Genomic DNA, 24709 nt, shown 5'->3' with positions numbered 1-24709 from the left:
TTCATGGCTGCAGTCACCATCTGCAGTGATTTTGGAGCCCAGAAAAATAAAGTCTGACACTGTTTCCACTGTTTCCCCATCTATTTCCCATGAAGTGATGGGACCAGATGCCATGATCTTAGTTTTCTGAATGTTGAGCTTTAAGCCAACTTTTTCACTCTCCTCTTTCATCAAGAGGCTTTTGAGTTCCTCTTCACTTTCTGCCATAAGGGTGGTGTCATCTGCATATCTGAGGTTACTGATATTTCTCCCTGCAATCTTGATTCTAGCTTGTGTTTCTTCCAGTCCAGCGTTTCTCATGATGTACTCTGCATAGAAGTTAAATAAACAGGGTGACAATATACAGCCTTGACGAACTCCTTTTCCTATTTGGAACCAGTCTGTTGTTCCATGTCCAGTTCTAACTGTTGCTTCCTGACCTGCATACAGATTTCTCAAGAGGCAGATCAGGTGGTCTGGTATTCCCATCTCTTTCAGAATTGTCCACAGTTTATTGTGATCCACACAGTCAAAGGCTTTGGCATAGTCAATAAAGCAGAAATAGATGCCTTTCTGGAACCCTCTTGCTTTTTCCATGATCCAGCGGATGTTGACAATTTGATCTCTGGTTCCTCTGCCTTTTCTAAAACCAGCTTGAACATCAGGAAGTTCACGGTTCACATACTGCTGAAGCCTGGCTTGGAGAATTTTGAGCATTACTTTACTAGCGTGTGAGATGAGTGCAATTGTGCGGTAGTTTGAGCATTCTTTGGCATTGCCTTTCTTTGGGATTGGAATGAAAACTGACCTTTTCCAGTCCTGTGGCCACTGCTGAGTTTTCCAAATTTGCTGGAATATTGAGTGTAGCACTTTCACAGCATCATCTTTCAGGATTTGGAATAGCTCAACTGGAATTCCATCACCTCCACTAGCTTTGTTCGTAGTGATGCTTTCTAAGGCCCACTTGACTTCACATTCCAGGATGTCTGGCTCTAGGTCAGTGATCACACCATCGTGGTTATCTGGGTCGTGAAGATCTTTTTTGTACAGTTCTTCTGTGTATTCTTGCCACCTTTTCTTAGTATCTTCTGCTTCTGTTAGGTCCATACCATTTCTGCCCTTTATCGAGCCCATCTTTGCATGAAATGTTCCTTTGGTATCTCTGATTTTCTTGAAGAGATCCCTAGTCTTTCCCATTCTGTTGTTTTCCTCTATTTCTTTGCATTGATTGCTGAAGAAGGCTTTCTTATCCCTTCTTGCTATTCTTTGGAACTCTGCCTTCAGATGTTTATATCTTTCCTTTTTTCCTTTGCTTTTTGCTTCTCTTCTTTTCACAGCTATTTGTAAGGCCTCCCCAGACAGCCATTTTGCTTTTTTGCATTTCTTTTCCATGGGGATGGTCTTGATCCCTGTCTCCTGTACAAAGTCATGAACCTCATTCCATAGTTCATCAGGCACTCTATCAGATCTAGGCCCTTAAATCTATTTCTCACTTCCACTGTATAATCATAAGGGATTTGATTTAGGTCATACCTGAATGGCCTAGTGGTTTTCCCTACTTTCTTCAATTTAAGTCTGAATTTGGCAATAAGGAGTTCATGGTCTGAGCCACAGTCAGCTCCTGGTCTTGTTTTTGCTGACTGTATAGAGCTTCTCCATCTTTGGCTGCAAAGAATATAATCAATCTGATTTTGGTGTTGACCATCTGGTGATGTCCATGTATAGAGTCTTCTCTTGTGTTGTTGGAAGAGGGTGTTTGCTATGACCAGGGCATTTTCTTGGCAAAACTCTATTAGTCTTTGCCTACTTCATTCCGTATTCCAAGGCCAAATTTGCCTGTTACTCCAGGTGTTTCTTGACTTCCTACTTTTGCATTCCAGTCCCCTATAATGAAAAGGACATCTTTTTTGGGTGTTAGTTCTAAAAGGTCTTGTAAGTCTTCATAGAACCGTTCAACTTCAGCTTCTTCAGTGTTACTGGTTGGGGCATAGGCTTGGATTACTGTGATATTGAATGGTTTGCCTTGGAAACAAACAGAGATCATTCTGTCGTTTTTGAGATTGCATCCAAGTACTGCATTTCGGACTCTTTTGTTGACCATGATGGCCACTCCGTTTCTTCTGAGGGATTCCTGCCCGCAGTAGTAGATATAATGGTCATCTGAGTTAAATTCACACATTCCAGTCTAGTTTAGTTCGCTGATTCCTAGAATGTCGACATTCACTCTTGCCATCTCTTGTTTGACCACTTCCAATTTGCCTTGACTCATGGACCTGACATTCCAGGTTCCTATGCAATATTGCTCTTTACAGCATCGGACCTTGCTTCTATCACCAGTCATATCCACAGCTGGGTATTCTTTTTGCTTTGGCTCCATCCCTTCATTCTTTCTGGAGTTATTTCTCCACTGATCTCCAGTAGCATATTGGGCACCTACTGACCTGGGGAGTTCCTCTTTCAGTATCCTTTCATTTTGCCTTTTCATACTGTTCATGGGGTTTTCAAGGCAAGAATACTGAAGTGGTTTGCCCTTCCCTTCTCCAGTGGACCACATTCTGTCAAATCTCTCCACCATGACCCACCCGTCTTAGGTTGCCCCATCAGCATGGCTTAGTTTCATTGAGTTAGACAAGGCTGTGGTCCTAGTGTGATTAGATTGACTAGTTTTCTGTGAGTATGGTTTCAGTGTGTTTGCCCTCTGATGCCCTCTTGCAACACCTACCGTCTTACTTCGGTTTCTCTTACCTCGGGCGTGGGGTGTCTCTTCACGGCTGCTCCAGCAAAGCGCAGCCATTGCTCCTTACCTTGGACGAGGGGTATCTCCTCACCGCCGCCATATATATATGTATGTGTGTGTGTATACACACACACACACACACACACACACACATATATATATACACACACACACATTCTTTTTTATGTTCTTTTCCATTTTGGTTTATCCCAAGTTATTGAATATAGTTCCCTGTGCTATGCAGTAGAACATTTTTGTCCACCCTGGCTGGATATTTCTTGGTTTGGGTGCTGGTCATCCAGGTATGGGGCATCCCAGGTGGCGCAAGTGGTAAAGAATCCACCTGCAATGCAGGAGACACAAGAGACACAGGTTCGATCCCTGCCTGAGGAAGATCCCCTGGAGAAGGAAATGGCAACCCACTCCAGTATTCTTGCCTGGAAAACTCCATGAACAGAAGAGCCTGGCGGGCTACAGTCCATGGGTCTGCAAAGAGTCAGACACAACTGAGCACACACACATGAGCTTCCACGAGCCACAGGTATGATCGTTTTGTAAAAATTCATTGAATTATACAGTTAGGGTCAATGCACTGTCTGTATCTGTATTCTACCTTACCAGGAGTCAGGTTATCTGGAAGCAAATTCCACGATGGAGGCTTATATGCAACAAGTTTATTGGGGGAGCTCCCAGAACAACACCTATGAGAATCGAGCTGACTTAGCAGAGAGCGCAGGCGACTGGAGCCGTCCTTGCAGAGGCCACGGGGAGCTCTGAGGTGACCGGCAGACAGTCCTTCAGAGACATTCAGCAGCGCTGGGGAAGCAGGCCTCATACACTCAACCACATATTCCCTTTCGACCAGAGTCTCTTCAAGTCTCTGAATTTTCTCTTCAGTAGCTTAGTCTTTCCTTTAAAGCTCCTCTCTCTCTTTCCCTTTTAGATTGTTTTCTTTGGTGAGAGCGTTTAACTTTGGCTGTCTTAGCAAATTTCAAGTATACAACGCAGTATTACCAAGTGCATTCACCAGGCTGGGACTCTTTTCTACTCTCCGTTTCTGTATAGTCAACTTTCTTTTCTTTTAGATTCCACATATAAGTGACAACATGCAGTATTCGTCTCTGGCCTCTAGCACCGGGCATCATGCCCTCCAGGTTCAGCTGTTTGTCACAAATGGTAGGATCGCCTCCTCTTCCAAGGTCGAATGATGCTCCATTGTCACGTCCATCCATCACATCGTTTGATCCGTTTACCTCGTGGTAGGCACTGAGGCTCCTTCCATACCCTGACTGTTGTGAATAATACCGGGCAGTGCCTGGTAGCAGAGGGCTCGGACCAGAAAGGGGCCAGCTGAGAGTTCCCGGCCACCAGCCCCCCAGCGGCTCAGTCTGGAAGGCGTCCACAGCAACCTCTCCATGTTTGCATTAAAAACTGAAAAAGAAGTTGTCTTGAACCGTGAGCGAAGTGAGAGGAAACATTTGGGGGAAACACACAAATGAACAAAATGGGACGGCTGATATGTACACGGACCCCGGTCCGGCACCACAGTGATTATTTCGGCCGTTTCGGGGCCCTGAACTCTGAACAAGGTCAGCTATGCGGTATGTCAGGAGCTACTTCCCCGGGTGTCCATGCTTGCTTGTGTATTCACAAGCTGCTTAGTTCCAAGAATCTCCCGAGACTGGCCCAGATTCTTGAGCCCAGCAGGAGAGAAGGCCCTTATTAACAGCCGAGTGGATCTCCCGTTCAGAACGGGGGCTCCACCAAGGGCCCGCGCTTCCACCTTCCCGACCCCGGGGGCGATGCCGAGGGGCGGCACTTGGCGGCAATGTCCCGCTGGCTCAGCCCCCGGCTGCGCAGGGAGCCCTCTGGTTACTTATCAGAGCTCAAGCCGAAGTCTTCCGGAAGGCGCAGAGGACCTGGGGTTGCAGAGCTCTCTCCAGTAGACACTAGGCTCTCCAGGGTGACCAGGGCTCCGTTGTGAAGTCGTATTCCGTGGAGTCTCGCTCTCCACCCTGCGCCTTCTTTGGGGGGAAGCCCACAGTCACCAGGCAGCCCCCCAAACATTTATGCGTTCTTTTTTCTCCCAGGGAAGGGCTGTCGGGAGGCAAAGAGACGTTGGCTGACTTTTAGGACCATGCGCTCCTCCGCCAAGTGGAGAAGATCAGCCCAGGGTGGCGGAAGATTCCAAGCTTTATCGTAAATCGTGGCGCTGGGACTTCCTTGGCGGTCCTCGACTTGAGACTCCACGCTCCCAATGCAGGGGGCATGGGAAAAGAAGGGAAGGAGAAAGAAAGGAAGGCACTTTCCAACAAGAGGACTGAAACGGGAGCCACTGGGGGCAGAACCTGGACCTGGGCCGGCTGGGAGGGAAGGGGGATCTGTCTCCAGCAGCCTCTTTCTCGGTCCTTTCACAGGAGTCCTCACTTTGCTCCCGGTTTCCCCATTTCCCATTTAAACTCAAGGTGCCCAGCGACCTTATGCTTCTGCCAATGGTTTTTTCGGGGTAAGTTCACTTCATTTGAGTGGTTCTAGAGGCTTATAGGAACTCCAAGCCTTGGGGGCTTTCCAGGTCTCTAATGGACTATTATATACTAAACTCTAAAGGGATAGAATGTGAAACTGGATTGTCAAGGGTTCCCTGGGTCACAGAGTTCATAGTTTAACCCATTACCAGTTAGCTCTGGCATTCGGACAGCTTGTTTAATATAACATGCGTTTTGTCCAACAGCTGTTTTGTGTCCATACTCTCAGTGGCCTTGACTGCAGGCAATCTACATGAGGTGCTGTCATAGTGGATATATGTGGTTTTGTCCCCCAGAATGACTCTTCTCTTGGGGAAATGCTGCTTCAAACTGCTAGGACTCTTGATTAATGGCGCTCCTGTGTCTGCAGCACAAGAAGGGCCTGATGGCCCAAGGCGAACTGGTGATAGCAGTGTATCTGTTTGCTCATGAAGGTTGGTCCAGGGCTGGTCAAGTGACACCTTGAAATTCTGGAGTAGGATATTTCATCCTGGAGCAGCTGGAAACATCTTTTTCTGTCTTGCAATCTGTAAGGTCTGACTCTTGACACCCCATGGACTGCTGCTTGGCGGGCTCCTCTGTCCGTGGGATTTCCCAGGCAAGAACACTGGAGTTGGTCACCATTTCCTTCTCCAGGGGATCTTACCCACCCAGGGGTCAAACTCGGGTCTCCTGCACTGCAGGCAGATTCTCTACCACTGAGCCTCCCGGGAAGCTGCTACTGCATATGCTTGTGCAAATAAAGGCCACAGAAAGTAGAGAAAAGTAACAGCTACGCAGAGAGAGAGACCCCAGCGGCCTTCGAGGCTCTTCCCTTGCACAGAGACGAGCAGACACCCAGTTCGCCTAAGGCAGCCTGGTTTACATCTGTTGCTCCGGTTTAGCCATTGATGTCTCCCTCTTTCCTTCTCGAAGGGTTCCAGGTGGGAGACAAATTACATAATCACTGCTCCCATTGCAGTGTGGTTAAATAAAGCAATAAAGTCTTTCCCCTCTTTAGTTAGTTCAAACTGCTTTTCTGTCATTTGCAACCAAAAACATCCTAGCTGACCTCCCACTCTTTTCTAAGTAATCAGGAAATCTAATTTCCTCAACTTAACCGGCTTGAACTCTTTGGCAGATACCTGATTCTCCACCTGGTCCTTGGCCTCCACCTGTTTTGTGGAATTGATACCTGGTTCTTCCAAGCTCCCCCAATGGCCTCATCTTGAACCTGCATGCCTTTACCCCGCACTTCGCCATAGGTCATCAGAGCCTGCAGATTGCGTCAGAAGGCTCTGGGACCAGGCTTAGAGAAGAGCCAGGGTAGGTTTGAGGGACCACTGGGTTCGTGAACATCAACTGTTTTTCCCATGCATGTTTATTCTGCTCAAAGCTCAAAGTCCTGGAAGACAGTGTTGATTTAACCTGGATTTGGGGCCCGTTCTTTCACTGGGAAACTAGGGCACCACGAGAGACATCTAATCATAGCCACACGGGATGAGGGAGAGGCTGTTCACCTCCAGAATACAGGCATCATTAGCCAAAAGGGAGTGCCGGGAGGCCAAAAGCATATTCAACAATGTGTATATGATAAGGCCGTTGGGTAGTTTTGCCAGCTCTTAGTATGTCTATCCCAATGAGAACTGACTGAGCTCTTAAAATGCAGGTGTCTAGTACTCAGAAACACTGGAGATGAGGTGGTTGATCTTTCTGGAAAAACTATGAATTCCAGATCTGACTACCCTAAGTGATAATGGAGCCAGTCTTTGTATATTGTGCATTTCCTTCATTTTTCAAAATGTGTATTTATTTTTGGCTGCACTGGGCCTTAGTCGCAGTTTGTGGGATCTATGACTAGTTCCCCGATCAGGGATTGAACCCAGGCTCCCTGACTTGGGAGTGCGAGGTCTTAGCCACTGGACCACCGGAAGTCCTCTATATGTTGTGTTTCTGTAACCCGTGATCGTGACACGAGGCATTGGCTGGCGTCCGCAGGGACTCTGGCGGGGCTCCTCTGTCCTCACTCTCTTGCCTCTCGTCCACCTCGCTCTCCTGTCCATGAGGCGTCCCCTTGGCCAGCATTACACGAAGCTCAGTCTCCAGGCTGAGCCTCGCTCCTGACCCCGTCTCTGCAGCACCCTGTCCCCCTACGGGCCTTGCCGTGCACTGTCCTCCATGAGGCAGGTCCCTCCCTTCTGAACGGTCCGCACGACCGCGTTAGCTTTGTCCTTCGGTTCTCTGTCCGCACCGTGCATGACTTAGTAAAGCCCTGGGCTAACACATCATTCAATCCGGGTTAAGCCCTGCGACCTTGTACTTTACCACTGACTCATGCGGAGGCACCTTGACTTGTCCGTCCCAAACTGATGTAGGAGGGAGTAAAGAAGAGCACCTGGAGTTCAGCACACCTGATTCACACCCAGTTCTGCCATTACTGTCGTTACGCAAACCTGGGGCTGAGCCTCCCGTAGCCTGACGCCCTGTAGTTGGGGCCCCCACCCCATGGGATCTAATGCCTGACGATCTGAGGTGGCTCTGATGTAATAGTAACAGATATAAAGTGCACAATACACGGGGCACAGGTCAATCATCCTGAAACCATCCCCACCCCCGGCCCATCCGTGGAAACACTGTCGCCCATGAAGCCGGTCTCTGGGGCCAAGGAGTTGGGACCGCTGTGCTGTAGCTTCCCTAAAATCCCACATACGGGTTTGCAGATGTGTTTCGTGTGTGAATATTTACTTTTGCTTATTTGGTAATAAATTGCTTTCAAATAACTAACGTTGATAATACTTGTCTCCCTTCTCTTCAGCATCATTGTATTAGTATTGAGTAAGAAGATCTATGCTGCAATAACACGTAAGTCCTGAGTCTCAGTGGCTTAAACACTGAAGCCTGTTTTCTGCTCGAATGTGACACGGGACGCCCTCCGCCATGGATGACTCGGGGCCAGGCTCTCTGTGTCACGTGACCCTCTACTGCAGCATCCTTCATGTCCAGCTCCATGGAAGGGGGAGGAGGACCGCGTCACAGAATATTCTATAGGTAGCCTTGGAAGAGGCATCCGTAACTTCTTCCCATGTGGCTTTGGCCAGAACTGAGTCACACCATCCCTCGCTGATGCAAGGCCAGCTGGATAATATAGACTTTCGATGTGCCCAGGAAGAGGAATCCGGTTTGGTGATCAAGTGTCTAGTTAGTCCACCACAGTCACACTTCCCTGCTGGTACGTGCGGAAGAGAGAGCCATGTGAGGTTACTCTATTTTTATTATATGGTAACTAGAATAATATAACAGAGAAGGCAATGGCACCCCACTCCAGTACTCTTGCCTGGAAAATCCCATAGACAGAGGAGCCTGGTAGGCTGCAGTCCATGGGGTCGCTGGGGGTCGGACACAACTGAGCGACTTCACTTTCACTTTTCACTTTCGTGCATTGGAGAAGGAAATGGCAACCCACTCCAGTGTTCTTGCCTGGAGAAACCCAGGGACGGTGGAGCCTGGTGGGCTGCCGTCTATGGGGTCGCACAGAGTCGGACATGACTGAAGTGACAGCAGTAAGAGCAGAATGATGTTAAGCCAGACATATAATAAGCTCTTTATGTGAATTATCTCATTTAATTTGATTTTCACAACAACCTCATGAGGGTTATGAGAATTCAAGAGAAGTGCTGTGGAAGTGGCTGGTGCCAACAGTCATTCATTTCATTTGCTGGCACGTTTCACATTCCTCAGGACAGCTGTCCGAGTGAGGGCGCTCAAGTAGCACCTAGTAACTCTTTACCATCTATGCTTGGAAATGAAGCGTTTTGCTATGGAGTTGTATGATAGGGATGGGAGATTTACCAGAGTGAGTCTGCTCAAATCTTCAGTGATAAGACACAACAACAGTATGGGGTGAATATGAAGCGGACAATTACAGGCCATAAGGATGAGCCTCCTTGAATCCTGTGATTTGATTTAACGGGGGCTGATTCGCAAAGACACGGCCTTGGTTCTGTTTGTCGTCCACGCGCACCCACAGCAGATACAGCCTCTCCCTGTGGCTTCTCCGGGGTGACTTCTCTGGCGTGGTTTTACCTCCACAGTCGTGTTGACGCTTCCCCCTCCCAGCCAGCATCCCAGAGATAGACTTCAGCACTCAGTAACTGCTGAAGAGCCTGCTGGAGGCTGATAAGGAGAAATAACAGATTTTAAGTCAAAATGGGGAAGGAAAAGACAAAGAAAGTCAGTTGGTGTTGAGGAAACAAAAGGCAAGGAGGATCGAAAGGAAACAGCCTCGCCCTCCAGCTCGCTGTCAGCGCAGATTCTGTAAAAAGGAAGCTTCACATGAGCTCAGCCTGGACACTAAGCATGCAGAAACTCATCACCACGAAACGCACTGGGTGAGAAGCTGTGCAAGCACGCTTCGCCTTTTTTGCAGTAGAATTCTCTTGGGGGGGTCAGGGGTGGGGGGAGACTCCCACTGGCACATGAGAGGAGTCTGTGTCCCTCCGGAGGGGCCTGGGCCCCCAGAGAACCCACGACTGTCCGGCCCCACCAGCCCGCCCGGCGCACCAATGCACGCTTTGTTGCTGGACTCGCTGCTTTTCATAGGAAGAGGCTGACATCACCCAAAGGCACCGCCACAGAGCTGATGCGAACAGAAGGCCTTCCCGGGGAGTGGGAAGAGGGCACCGCAGCCCCCTGGGTGAGCATGGCTGGGGGGTGCTGCTGCTGCACAGCCTGGGGGCTGCAGTCAAGTAGCCCCCTAACAATCCCATGCGTGTGTTAAACAGCCACAGATACACGTCGCCATCGAGCTTTCTCCTCCTGGGCACCAACAGCCTTGCATTATTCACAGCCCTTTCGCTCCTAAGAAAAATCTATCAGAGTAACTTAGCTAGGATGTTGGGGGAGCCTTCCAGATTCAGATGACACGTTCCCATTTCTCAGTGAAAACTTCAACACGCTCTTTTTAAAAACTATTTATTTATTTATTCTTCAGGTCTTCGTTGCTCCTCGGGCTTTTTTCTGGCTGGGACGAGCAGTGGCTGGCTCCTCTCCAGCTGCCGGCCCGGCTTCGGTTCCGGGGGCTTCTCTTGCTGCCGAGCACAGGCTCAAGGGTGCTTGCGCTTCAGTAGTGGTGGTGCTCGGACTTAGCTGCTCCAAGGCATGTGGGATCCTCCCAGACCAGGGACCAGACCTGCGTCTCCCGCACTGGCAGGCGGATTCTTGAGCTCTGGATCCCCAGGGAGGTCTGACACACTCGTCTTGGCTTCTAATTCACGTACAGAAAGCACAGCGGACCCAAGAATGAAGGATTTGTCTGGGATGAAAAGACAGCAGCAACCCTCACAACCTGCATTAAGATGCAAATTTCACTCACACGTGTGTGTACGCGCACTTGTGCGTGAGTGCAAGTCTAGCTGTATCACCAAGCTCTGGCCTTGTGTTCTCATGATGGAGGCTGTCGGGGAGGTAGAGGATCAAACGGAAAGGTGGAGTTGATGACATACGTGAGATGCATTACAAAACGGTTACCTGGGACGACGTGCAGAGAGGAAATAAAGCAGTCACGTGCATAAAATGTGGGCACACAGTGGACATTCGATAGCCTTCACTGTTGTCGTTGAGAGACTTCTCCTAGAAGCCTGGAGTTCTGGAGGTTTGCCTTCATTCCTTTTATGGTGGGTCTGTGACCTGAATACCCCTGTAAAAGAAGGAACTATATACATGTATACACAATGGGATCCTACACAGCCCTACAAAGGACTGGAGTTTTGCGATTTGCCGCAACATGAACGGACTTGGAAATGAGTCAGAGAAAGACAAATGCTGTGTGACATCACTTACGTGTGGCGTCCAAAGACCCAACAAACCAGCGAGATAACAAAAAAGAAGCCGACGCACAGCTACAGAGGCAAACTAGAGGTGACCAGTGGGGACAGGGAAGCAGGAAGGGACAGGATGGGGTGTGTGCGCGCTCAGTCGTGGCCACGCTTTGTGCCCCCGTAGACTGCAGCCCGCCAGGCTCCTCTGCCCACGGGGTTCTCCAGACAAGAACACTGGAGTGGCTGCCATCTCCTCCTCCATGAAGACTGGGGTAGGGGTTTACAAAAGGAAGTTCCCTTTCTCTCTCCCTGTCCTTGCTGTAAATTTACTTTCCCCAAGAAAGATGCCACATTGAAGGCCTCCTGTGCCCCAGTAGATGTCAGTCTGACCTTACGGGAGGACCGAGGGAAATCTGAGACACACACAAGCCTGCTTCCAGGGGCGAGGGGCGCTCCCCATGGGCCGTCTGAGAAACAGGAAGGAAAGAGGGGCAGCATCAAGACTTCGAAACCCGCCTCTGTCTCAGGACTGCACACTGTAAGTCTGAGATTTTTACAAACACATACTTCTATTTAACAAACATTAATTATTGGAAGGACTGATGTTGAAGCTGAAGCTCTGATACTTTGCCCACCTGATGCAAAGAGCCGACTCATTGAAAAAGACCCAGATGCTGGGAAAGATTGAAGGCGGGAGGAGAAGGGGACGACAGAGGATGAGATGGTTGGACGGCATCACCGACTCAATGGACATGAGTTTGAGCAAGCTCTGGGAGTTGGTGATGGACAAGGAAGCTTGGCGTGCTGCAGTCCATAGGGTCGCAGAGTCAGACGTGAGTGAGCAACTGAACTGATAGTGAAACATGAGGGACCGGGGCAGGGCACAATCTTTAAAAGAATGACATAGCCATAGGATATGACAAAAGCTTGTTAGAACTAACGAGATCGAAGATGGAAGAAGATCTAGTTAGATGGAAAAGACCTAGAAGATCTACTTCCAGTAGACCTTGAGCCTCAATTATAAGCTCACTGTAACATGTTAGGTACTGAATGACACAGCCACCAGTCTGCAGCTAACCGAAAAGGCCAAAAGTGTGCGGTGGCCCCAAACCTGGAAATCCCCACCCCTTCCTAGAAATAGAATAATCCACCCATTCATCAGCCTATAAAAACGAACCATGCCACATCTAAGGCCTTTTTCACTCGTGGCCCAGCTGGTAAAGAGTCCGCCAAATCCTCCTGCAATGCGGGAGACCTGGGTTCTATCCTTGGGTTGGGAAGATCCCCTGGAGGAGGGAAAGGCTACCCATGCCTGTATTCTGGTCTGGAGGATTCCGTGGACTGTATAGTCCCTGGGGTCGCAGAGTCGGACACGACTGAGCGACTCTATATGTTATATGTGACTTCCAGCAATGCCAGCAGGGCCCTGTGGGCCTGGTCAGGGAGGGCTTTCTGTCCTTCATTTCTTCTAGCAAGACTCCAACCTTCCCTGAGTTCCAAAGGGCAGAACAGTTGCTAATCAAGGGGGCAGCAGTCAGGAAACCACCCGAGACAAGATTACAGGGACAGGAGAAGCTGGATTAGGAGACCAGATGCCTGAGACCCTTCACACCCTCATCTTATCAGCAGCCCCACCCTTTGAAACTTTGCAGGAGAGAGAAGAAAGCAAGACTGCTGAGCCTCACCACACACCCTGCCTGCCTGTGTGTGTGCGTTGGCTCACGGTCCTGCCCTTTGCGACCCCGTGGACTGCAGCCCCCAAGGCTCCTGTGTCCATGGGATTCTCCAGGCAGGAAGACTGCAGTGGGCTGCCACGCCCTCCTCTGGGGGATCTTCCTGACCCAGGGATCGAACCGCGCCTCTCACGTCTGCTTTTGCAGACGGGTTCTTTACCACTTGCCTGGAAAATCCCATGGACGGAAGAGCCTGGTAGGCTACAGTCCATGGGGTCGCAAAGAGTCGGACATGACTGGGCGACTTTCTTTCTTTTCCTTACCACTAGCGCCCCCTTGGGAGCCCTGCCTGCCTGTACAGCCTCTCTATTCTCCGGGGAGGGGGCGGCGTTACCGTGTTCCCCCTTTGCCTGGCAAAGAAAAGAAGTCACTCTTTCTTTCTCCTCTGTGACTCTGTCTCAGTATCTCTGTCTGGCACTGGTGCACAAAAAGTCAAGATTTTGACAACACCAATAATTCGTGCCTCATAATAATCAGAGCGGTAGCACGATAAAAGTTTCAAAAACATCCTTGGCATTATGAAGACACTGATATAATACTTCAGGATGACAAACTACTTCTCACATTTTTTGTACTTTAAACTTTATGAGCTTTGCAGCAACTCCGAATTCTCAATATCATTGACCAAATAAACATCTGACAAAAATTAGGAAGTTTCAGAGTTTGGAGAAGATACTGATCAACATCTGTCACTTTTATATTTCAGAGGGGCAACTACTGTGGTTCAACCACCTTGAAAGGGAGTTAAACGTGACCTTGTAAAGTCAGCATTCACGTGTCCTCTGACTCTAAGTGGATTTCTAAGAAAAATTCCTACACTTGTCCCCAGGAGATGGTACCAGACTGTTCACAGTAAACCTACTTACAACAACCACAACAGCAATGGAAACAACCCAAATACCCGCTGACAAGAAAACAGACAAACGGTAGTTTAGGAAGCTGTAAACAGTGAATTACAATTACACACAAAAATCTAGAAGAACTCTAGTAATATAATCCTGAACAAAAACAAGAAATGCGGGGAGCGAGCTCCGCCCCTGGCAAAGGTCATGAGGAAGGAGGCTTGGCATACGCAAAGGCGGGGATCAAGCCTCAGGAGTCTCCCTGGAAATTCTCGAGCAATCTACCCCCAAAACCAGAGTCTGCCTACTTTCTGCTTTGTGCTTTCACCTACACCTCTGACTTTACGGGGGGCTGTCCCCCACTACCTCTCTGAAAAAGAGTTAGCTTACAGCTCCAGTTAATAATTCCTGGGTGTGACAGTGTTTCAACCTACAAACTCCTTTGGAAATCCTCTAGCCTGCCTGAATAGGTTTTTCCGGCCACATGTGATTGTTCAGAGCCTCCCAACTGTGAGAGGCAGGAGATGTTCTAAACTGTCTAAACACAGATTCTTTTGAGTAGTTAAAAGATTGATTAGAAATTGTATTGGTGAAGGGATTTTCACTTGTTGGGCCAATGTTTGCTGCTAAGTTTCCATATCCCTTACCTGCTGTGTCCCTGGCAGTGTATTGATTAATATAATTGGTGTAAGTAGTAGCTTTAATGTTTGTAACCTGGGACCCTTGAGTTAATTCTTTTTCTTGTTATAGCCCACCACACCTTTGCTCTGTAGGAATGCAACTTTATCTAATGCTTTTGGAGGGTGGCTCCTGACCAATCACCTTTAGAGAAAAATAAGTTTTCTGAAGAGAAGGTCTTAAAGTGTTAACAGGCCTCCGGGCCAGAAGATGATGCAAATCACCTAAGCTTTTGCATATGATAAGTTTGCAGGAAGAAAGCCTGGCTTGCTGCAAGACTCTACCCCTTCCCTCATTATCCTCTATGCATAACTTAAGGTATAAAAACTACTTTGAAAAATAAAGTGTGGGCCTTGTTCACCGAAACTTGGTCTCACCATGTCGTTCTTTCTCTTACCTTCTGGCTGAATTATTCAGCCTCTTTTCTCCACTGAATTTCCTCACTGAGCTATCCTTATTTCAGCCTCTTTTCTCCACTGAATTTCTTCACTGAGCTATCCTCATTCTATTACTCTTTATATCCTTAATTAACGTTTAATTAAGCAGTTGTTTCCTGATCCTCGCCGACGCCGTCCCCGCTTCGAATACCCTGGATCAGCCGGGGCTGGTCCCCGGCAAAGAAAGTCCCAGAAGTCTATATAAAGCTGGATGTTCTTCTAATACAGTTCATTTAAAAAACACAACACCCCAAACAATGATTAAGAACAAAAAGAACAGAGACCTCTCTGGTGTCAGTGGTTAAGCCTCCATGCTTCCATTCCAGGGGGCACAGGTTCAATCCCTGGCTGGGGAACTGAGATCAACATGACACGTGGCACGCTCCCCCCAAAACATGAACAACGGCGGAAGTTCCCTGATGGTCCAGTGGGTAGGACTTAGCTCTCTCACTATTGCCTGGCCAAAAAAAAAAAAAAGAACAGGAGAACGGTAACAGTATTCACCACCGTGCTCACCTTGGGTTAGGGAAAGTGGGGACAGGATCAGGAAGGGACAGCGTGTAAACGTAAGGTTTTGTCAGTGTTCTGATTCTGGGGTTGGATGGTGGTTTGCGTATCTACCCCAGGATTGCATATCCCTGCCTCTCTACAGAGAGCAGCTTTCTAGAGACGGCCTAGACGTGACTCGTGAAGCTGAATGCAGGGTCCTGTCTGCTCTGTTCTGTACTCCTAGGGCGAATATAATGTTTAGTCGCTAAGTCGTGTCCGACTCTTTTGCGACCCTGTGGACTGTAGCCCCCCAGGCTCCTCTGTCCATGGTATTTCCCAGGCAAGAACTCTGGAGTTGGTAGTGATTTCCTTCTCCAGGGGATTTTCCTGACCCAAGGATCGAACCCCCGTCTCTTATGTATCCTGCTTTGGTGGGTGGGTTCTTTACCACTGAGCCAACAGGAGAGCCTTATACATACTGTTCAGCAAAACACACACCCTCAGGGAGGCTTTTTGAATGAACAAACCAGTGAATAAATGAATAAATGAGAGAGAAATGTTACATTCTTTTGGTTACTATTGAATGCAGTCTGGATAACCACTCACCTCCTTACTTATACCCTGCATCCACTGAATTGTGGAACTGATTCCCTAATTAGTTGAAAATAAAAAAATAACTAACATTATTTCAAAATAGCAACCACATAGCATTTTTCCATATAGACTATTCCATCAGTTCAGTTCAGTCACTCAGTCGTGTCCAACTCTTTGCGACCCCATGAAGCGCAGCACGCCAGGCCTCCCTGTCCATCTCCAACTCCCAGAGTTCACCCAAACTCATGTCCGTTGAGTTGGCGATGCCATCAACCATCTCATCCTCTGTCATCCCCTTCTCCTCCTGCCCTCAATCTTTCCCAGCATCGGGGTCTTTTCAAATGAGTCAGCTCTTCGCAACACTCATCAATACATGTGTAGGGAGAAAATGATTTCAAATCAATACAGTAGAGAAAAAACCTTTTTAATGCACTTTTTTTTCCAGGCAAAAGAGCTTCAGAAAACATCCGTCACTAAGCAGTTTTACAAATGGCACTTTTGGTTACATTAGAGAATTGGATACCAGCCCCACGTGTCCTCTCTGACAGACTAGTTGTAGATCAGCTTTACAATGCAACTCTTTCTTAGGATAAAAAATGGTTAATTTTTTCTAAAGAAAGGAAAAGCTGAAACCCTAAAGGCATTGTTTTAAAAATGTAACATTTATTTCATGCTATACTGTCTATTGTTATATTATAATTTTAATTATTTTGCTATAACTTTTAAGAAACAGAGAAAATAAATTTCAACCTAATTTTAAAATAAACATATATATTAAGTACATATATTAATGCATTTTACAATACCATATAGTGACTTTGATTATAAACTTCCTTTTGGTGCATGGTAGATTTGTCCTCTTGGTATTGAACTGAGGAAAAACATATTATACCTGAAATTCTTCTTTGCAGGAGTAAAACCATGGTCATGACACCAACAGACTCCAACCAATTTGCAAAACTGAAATCTTGGGTTATTCTGATCACGGATAATCAAAGTGAAACACGATTAGTATTCACCAGGAGAGAATACTTAACACTTTTCAAACAGATCTTGAAAGCAGATTATTTTCATGACATATTTGAAAGGAATGAGTACTTGGGAAAGTGAGACTCTGTTTTGGATTGAAAGCAGTGGTTTTTAACTATCAATTATTGCCACCCCGATGCATTCACCCTTCTTAGGGTAGTGTGAATTTGGTCATGTCTAATCTACTCAAACATGGGTCTCTTCATGTTACCCACCATTTCTCAACCAGAAATTGATCAGTTTATATAATTATCTGACAGAGATTAATAAGAGAACCTCAGATAGCAGAACCAACCCAAAGGGCGGCTGCATTTTCTCTCCAGAGCAGAATCAGCCAAAATGGCTTTCACACCAGCGCTGACAGCACCTTCTGTGCGCATGGCTGGGCGTAACGTGGTCTCTGTCTCCATCACACACAGACACCCGGAAAGCCAGACGCGTCTTCTCTGGGAGCAAACCACATCATTTCAGAGACTCCACGAGCGACCTCAACTCTCACACACAGTTCCCCAAAACGCAGACACACACATACGTAGGAAATAAAAGTTCTTCAAAATACTGCTTCCTCCTAATTCAGGGTAATTCTTGGTGTTCCGTTTAGGAATGGCGTTTCTAAATTTTAAAGCAGTTCAACTGTCAAAATGCCATACAAAATATTTACTTTTTAATATGCTACGATTTAACAACTCAAGGCCTAAGTACGTATCCTTCACTTTCACGGGTACACGAACAAGCCAAAGCCAAACGCCCGTCGTCCCCGCCCCGCCCTGCGCCGCGGGGCCACACTGAGGACTCGGGCGGCAGGGAGGGAGGCGCCGGGCCCGGGCCCGCCCAACACGACCGCTCCACGCCTCAGCGAAAGGCAAAGGGCAAGACGCGCGCTCCCGCGGCTCCACGCAGCACTGTGGTTTTGGGATTTCCTGACTCGTTTTCACTGGGCGTGGAGCTCTGTTCACACTGTTGCACTTCTACCCCGCGGGTGGTCAGTGATTGACATCTGGATTGCTGAAGTCTTGCAACAGCTAGGTAACTCCTTAGGCCTCCACTCAAAAAGTAGTATCTACTCTGGGTGGATTAAAACCAGCCAGACTCTTGGCAGCTCCCCCATCACAAGGGGCAGCCTGCTTGCAGACCTCTTGGCTCTGGGCTAGCTTTGTGACTTGCACTGGCCAAGAAAAGGCTATGAAGGTGACCTTTTGCGACTTTGAGCAGGTCCACAGAAGGGCTTGCAGTCTCTCTTCTTCCTCTCTTTGATCTCATGAGACCTAACGAGGAAGCGTGGGTCAGCTATGGGGAAAGACCGCGTTGAGTCCAACGGAGGAGTCTCAGCCACAGCCCCAGGCAACAACCAGATGGAGTCACAGAGCCAGCCCCCGTCAGCCAGGCCCGAGCATCAGCCTCTCTGAGCTCAGGTGCGCGTGTGAACTCAGCCAGAATATCAGGCTGTGCTCGTTCACCTTAGCACAGCTCTGCTCAAAGGCCAACCACAGGCTCCCTAGCGAATCAGTAGTGTCAGAAGCTATGCTCCGGGTTGATTGCTCGGACAGCAGTGGAGAGCGGACAGCCTGCTCTGTGTCAGGAAATGTGCTAGGCGAGGGCAACACCTCGGAGCAGGACACAGTCCTGTCCTGCAGACGCTTAGAGAGAACTCCGGGAGACAGACGGGGATGGGACCCTTTCTGAGGAAATGTCAGCAGTGCTGGGATCACAGAAGCTGGTGTATAGGGGTCCCTGGGAATTCAGAGAAGGGCATCCATCCCAGAACCAGGCTGCTGGCAAAGATTTCTCAGAGGGAATATCTAAGACAATGCCTAAGGGGAGTTCATAAGACAGACTGTTCCAGGCAGAGACGGAGAAAGAATAATATTCCAGGGAGGAAAAACTGCATGTGCAAAAGCTGGAGAGAGCTCAACCCGGCCCTCTAGGTGAGGAGCATTCACAGGGTGAGGATGCAGCCTGGGCTGGGACCACAGTTCAGGGGATGCTCTCCTGAAGCAGAACTCTGCTTTTGGGCTTTAAGCTCAGGGTGGTGGGAGCCAAAAGCTTCCCTCCCTTCACCTTAGTATCCCTTCCTTCACCTGGGTCTTCATCTGAGCAAAGACATCAACGCCACCCTCTGAATCAAGGAAAACCCTTCTTTGCTGCTTAGACTGGCTGAAGGGACGCGGAGTTGTGCCAACCCCCGAATAGTCATCAGGTCGGGAGCGAAGGAGCAGCAGCCGGCGAGAGGATGCCGTTCCCGGAGGCCCGCCTCCTCCTCGCGTCAGCCGCGAACACCCAGGCCCAGAGGGCTTTTAGGAGACCTTTAAAGGAAGCCTGATGGGTAACGCCTCCCAATACTGTTAACAGCCTCGGGCCTTGATGAGCCGGTTTCCTCTGCTGTAACATGGAGATGAGGCCGCCGCTGACCGCCCAGATCAGCAGGAGAGACTGAGCGCAGCACGGGGGCAGAAAAAGGCGCCACAGACGGTCTCCAGCTGGGGAAGGGCTGTGGGTGGGGGACAGGGCGTCCGCACTAGACGGGCCGTGTCTGAATCCAGGCTCCGTACCCAGGAGTTCCCGCCACTGTGGGGACTTAGAGACCACTTCTAAACGTGCTCAGATTGAGCTTCCAAGTCCGAAACACGAGGGCGATGCTAACTGCCTCTCAGGTCGTGATGAGGATGAAGAGCGACCACAGCGCCTGGCACGTGGTGTAAACGCAGGGCACACGGAGACGCCAGGACTTCCCAAGGCAGGCTGACAGGACTCACGTTAGCATCCTGCATTATTTCAAAACCCTGCTCTCGGCCTAAGGCTACAGACGAGAAAAGCCGGGATACCAGAAACACAGACGTCTGACGTCTTCAGCACGGCGTGTCCACCCCACCCGTACCACCATATTATAACCCATCACTAAAAAAGGCCGAGGCACAACATTCATATTTTGTTACTACATGGTAAGAAAGTAGCCTTGTCATTCAGAACGCGTTATATGAAAATAAAAGCAATTGAGCATTCCCTGACTCCCTAATTTGGCACTCTGAGAAACTTCCTCTACACACCAAGCTCCAAAATGCATTCTCTTTGAGACAAAAAAAAAAAAAAAAAAAAGACACATGCATATATGTACAAGTGGGCTCAAAAGTTACAACACAAGAAGGTGCTTTTGGTGAAAAATAATCCCACCAAATAAGCAGCATGTCATGTTCTTAGAATGTGTCGCTAGAAAGCTAGTGAAAATTCAGGCCACTAAGGCAATTTAGTTTCAAGTTTTATCACATAAGGGCCAAGTTCTAGAACACTTCACAAGGGACAGCTTCAGAGTGAAATCTTGACAGAGGCGTGATTTTGAATGGTATATGTACATACTAACTTGTCTGTTTTGACATTCAACATATTCAGAATTATTTCTAGAAAGCTGCTGTTGCTGATTGACAGAATGATCCAGGCTCAGAAAGAGAAAACAGAGCCCACATAGTTAAGTAATTCTCTCTCTCTCTGCCCCACCCACGTCATCACAAAGTGTTTGCTTTGACCACTGCCGTAATTGAAAACACACATTAAGTTAGAAGTTGATACTAAAGGCAGGAATTAAGAAAAAGTCAAAAAACGCCTTAGAACCTTCAAAACGCCCGTTAACAAGCACTATTCGTTTGGATGTTGCTTCAGTTTGAAACTCAGTGAACTCGAGATCCTCTGATAAACAGATCCATGCTCGTTTTGGTGAGAGTACAACTGTAAAGTCTAGAAAAACTACTGTATTGATTCCCACGAAGGCAAATTTAGCACGGTGCTGTTTCGGCGAGAGAAGCATCTCAACTTATTGTGAACCAAGACCAAAAACAATGGATGAGAACCACAAACGGAAGTTGAGTAAGGCAACGCAACTATGTGGGGAAAAAAATTCTGTGTCCCAAACTTTTTCTGCACCGACAGACGTTGTCTTTTTCACTTTTTTCTTTTTTAAAGACACACTCCCTGGTTCTCCCACATTCAACGGGAAGCAGTGCAGGAAACTCGGATGAGACGCGCAGTGAAGGCCCGCGGGCCCGCCGCCGCCGCCCCGCTCAGCACTCCAGCTCCTCCATGACCTCCATCACGATGGTCCGCGGCCCGGTCAGAATCAGGTTGCTCACCGTCCGGTAGTCGACGTGCAGCACGTTAAGCCCGTTCACAGAGACGACGAGCTGACAGACCTGGAGGGCAGAGAGAAAGCACCTCTTGAATCCCGCGGCGGCCCAGGCGAGGGCGCGGCGCTTCCGTTACCGCGACGCGGACGGACCGGAGACTGTCACACGGCGCCAAGCAAGTCAGATGGGAGAGGCGAACGGATGCGGTGTCGCCCACGTGCGGGGCCTAAAAAAGGCGCAAAGAGCTTACCTCCAAAGCAGCAGCGGAGTCACAGGTGTAGAAAACAGACTTCCGGTTACCAGGGGGTGAGGGGTGGGGGATGAAGTGGGAGGTTGGGACGGACGGCCACACGGCACTGAACACGGGGCTTCCCCAGCCGCGCTAGTGGTAAAGAACCTGCCCGCCAGCGCGGGAGCCACAGGAGACTGGGGTTGCATCCCTGGGTCGGGAAGACCCCCTGCAGGAGGAGGCAACCCACTCCAGTGTTCTTGCCTGGAGAAGCCCCTGGGCAGAGGAGCCTGGTGGGCTACAGTTCATGGGCCACAAAGGGTCAGACACGACTGAAGCTCCTTGGCACAGTGATACATATAAAATAGGTAAGTGCGTAGCACAGGGAACTCGGCTCAATACTCTGTACTGACTTCATATGGGGAAAGAACCTAAAAAAGAGCTGCTGTATCAATATGTACACCCACCTCACGTGGTACAGCAGACGGACACAACACTGTAAGTCAACTACACTCCAATAAAAATTAAACAATAAACTAAGCATATTTATTTATTTATTTTTGCCACACTGCACAGCACATGGGATCTTAGCTCCCCAACCAGGGATCGAAACCAGAGCCCTTTGTGTGAGAACACGGAGTCTTAACCACCGGACCATCAGGGACACCTGAGATTGAGGAATAAAAGAATTTGTTACCGTGGGTGTTAACCTCAGGCTCGAACCCCCCCCTTCCTGAGGGAATACAAGCTGCAGCTGCTGAGAGGCGTTATCCTGTCTAATGCAAAAGTCTAATCATGTCTAACTTTCACCAGAACTTGTTAAGCTGAAGCTGAAAGTAGCTCAGTCATTTCCAACTCTTCTCGACCCCGTGGACTGCAGCCCGCCAGGCTCCTCTGCCCATGGGAGTCTCCAGGCAAGAACACTGGAGTGGGCTGCCGTGCCCTCCTCCAGGGGGTCTTCCTGACCTGGGGACTGAACTCGTACCTCCTGCAGGTGGGCGCTTTACCACTAGGGCCACCTGGGAAGCCCGTGAAGGTGCACACCTGCTCTCAATTACCAATAAATTATACCTGTTGATGCCACAAAGAACGTGAAAATACTAGAACACCTGAAATCAGTTTCCTTTTATTGTTTTCCGAGTGGGTAGGATCAATGGAAAGTCGAACACTTATGAACAAAGGTAACAAATATGAAGTGTAAACAACACAGAATGTAAGGTGTACGTCATGTCTTAAGTGCAAACATGAAATACAATGCATAAAATACTGTATTCGTGAGTCTAAAGATACTATAAAGGGCAGCTGTGTATCTGTGGAAAAGACCCAGGACCTGGATTCCAGACACACAGCTGCCCTTTACTGTGTTCCAATTTTGATTTATCTAAGGTATAGGTATCTTTAGACTCACTAATACAGTATTTTACACGCTGTATTTCATATTTACATTTAAGATATGACATCCTTTTCTGGATGATCTTAATAAAGGCATTTGTCTTCCTCTAGGCCTCCGTGACATCATTTATGAGACACAGTTGGGTAAAAACACTATCTTCACAGGTTCAAATGAATGAATTTTAAATTGCTTTGCAAATATCAAGCCCTATACCAATAGTGGCTTCAATTAACTTCTTTTCCTTTTAAAATATCTTTTTTCAAGGTCATATGCAAAACCAAATGCATTGTACAGAGTGGCAAGAACAGTGTTTATTTACTCAATAGACACGGGCTGTTGTCATAAACCTCTGTCTCCTCCACTCAACTTACAAACTACGGTGCTGTTCTATACAAGGAGAATAATCGCTGTTTCTCCATTCCCGTTTCCACAAACCTGTGTCGTGAATTCAGGGCACTTTTTTTTTCCCCCAGAGCACATCTTGTACAGAATCAGTGGTTCTCAACCATGGTTGAAGTCAGAATCATGGTCATGTGAGCAGGTCAGAGTACATCCCGAAGCAAACTACGACTAATTTGCAGGACAATTTAGTGCTAGTGTAATGTAGACGCTTGCTTCTCAGAAGAAAAGTTATGACCAACCTAGACAGCATATTAAAAATCAGAGACATCACTTTGCCAACAAAGGTCCGTCTAGTCAAGGCTATGGTTTTTCCTGTGGTCATGTATGGATGTGAGAGTTGGACTGTGAAGAAAGCTGAGTGCTGAAGAATTGATGCTTTTGAGCTGTGGTGTTGGAGAAGACTCTTGAGAGTCCCTTGGACTGCAAGAAGATCCAACCAGTCCATCCTAAAGGAGATCAGTCCTGAATATTCATTGGAAGGACTGATGTTGAAGCTGAATATCCTATACTTTGGCCACCTGATGTGAAGAGTTGACTCACTGGAAAAGACCCTGATGCTGGGAAAGATTGAGGGCAGGAAGAGAAGGGGACGACAGAGGATGAGATGGCTGGATGGCATCACCCACTCAATGGACGTGGGTCTGAGCAAGTTCCGGGAGACAGTGAAGGACAGGGAGGCCTGGCGTGCTGCGGTCCACGGGGTTGCAGAGAGTCGGAAACGACTCCACGACTGAGCAGCCGAACGACAACGACGTAGGCACTTGCTAGAGCTTGTGTTTTCTGCTGCAGCGTCAGGAGTCAAAGAACGAGAACCCCATCCCCTCCCCATCCAGAGAGCTGACTTTAGAGCAAGGCGCTTCTTTCCTGCAAACGGATGAAGAGTCTTTCTGTGTCGCCCAAGGAGAGGGCAGAAGCTGCCGGGTGTGCCTGTACTCTGGCGACCCCTTCCCAGGCTCGAGAGGGTGAGACGCGTCTCCCGGTCGCTCAGGAGGCGCCCGCAGCGTTGTCTCAGCCCGGACTATATTCTGTCCCCTGCGTAATGTTTGTTTCCCTTGACCAACATTTAAAAATTAGGAAATTTTCACACAAAAATCTAGATTTCTAGGGCACTTCTCTAGTGGTCCAGTGGCTAAGACTCCACACTCCCAGTGCAGGGGGCTTGGGTTCGAGCCCTGGTCAGGGAACCAGATGCCACATTCTGCAACTAGAGGTTCTGCACTCAGGAACTAAGACTGCAGATCCTGTGTGCCCCTGCTGGGACTCAGTGCAGCCAAATAAGAAACAGAAACAAATATATTTTTAAAAATTCCAGATTCTGGCCTCTTTGGAAGAGTCTGAAGATCTAACCACACCAGACGTGGATGGCCGCTGGACCCTGCTCCACAGCGGCTGCCCCTTTAAATGGTCATGTTCTCTCGTATGCTGCGGTCCTCAGCACTTCTGTTTTTCTCACACCTGGATGAGAGGTGTTTCAGATCTGTGATCCCTGATCTGGGGCCACCAGAGAGAAAGAGATAAGGAGAGGCGGGCTAGGTGCTTCAAAACTAAAGTGGAAGTGTTAGCCGCTCAGTTCTGTCTGACTTCTTGCACCCACATGGACTGTAGCCCGCCAGGCTCCCTGTCCATGGGATTCTCCAGGCAAGAACACCAGGTGGGTAGCTGTTCCTTTCTCCAGGGGATCTTCCCCACCCAGCGATCAAACCCGGGTCTCCTGCGTTGCAGGCAGACAGAAGGA

General features: G+C 48.5%; 1 protein-coding gene across 1 annotated transcript in view; it reads right to left on the bottom strand.

Moving 5' to 3' along the window:
• Positions 1–16212: 16212 nt before the first annotated feature.
• DEPTOR (DEP domain containing MTOR interacting protein) overlaps positions 16213–24709 on the bottom strand; it is a 157908-nt gene continuing 149411 nt past the window's right edge. The window contains exon 9 of the mRNA XM_061439526.1: positions 16213–21016. Coding sequence (XP_061295510.1) covers positions 20888–21016 — 129 coding nt within the window. The 3' untranslated portion in view covers positions 16213–20887. The remainder of the gene's footprint in view (positions 21017–24709) is intronic.

The sequence above is a fragment of the Bos javanicus genome, chromosome 14 (assembly GCF_032452875.1).
Source record: "Bos javanicus breed banteng chromosome 14, ARS-OSU_banteng_1.0, whole genome shotgun sequence".
In the NCBI taxonomy this organism is placed as follows: domain Eukaryota; kingdom Metazoa; phylum Chordata; class Mammalia; order Artiodactyla; family Bovidae; genus Bos; species Bos javanicus.
The sequence above is the reverse complement of the archived record's forward strand: the minus strand, read 5'-3'. Positions and strand labels throughout refer to the sequence as shown.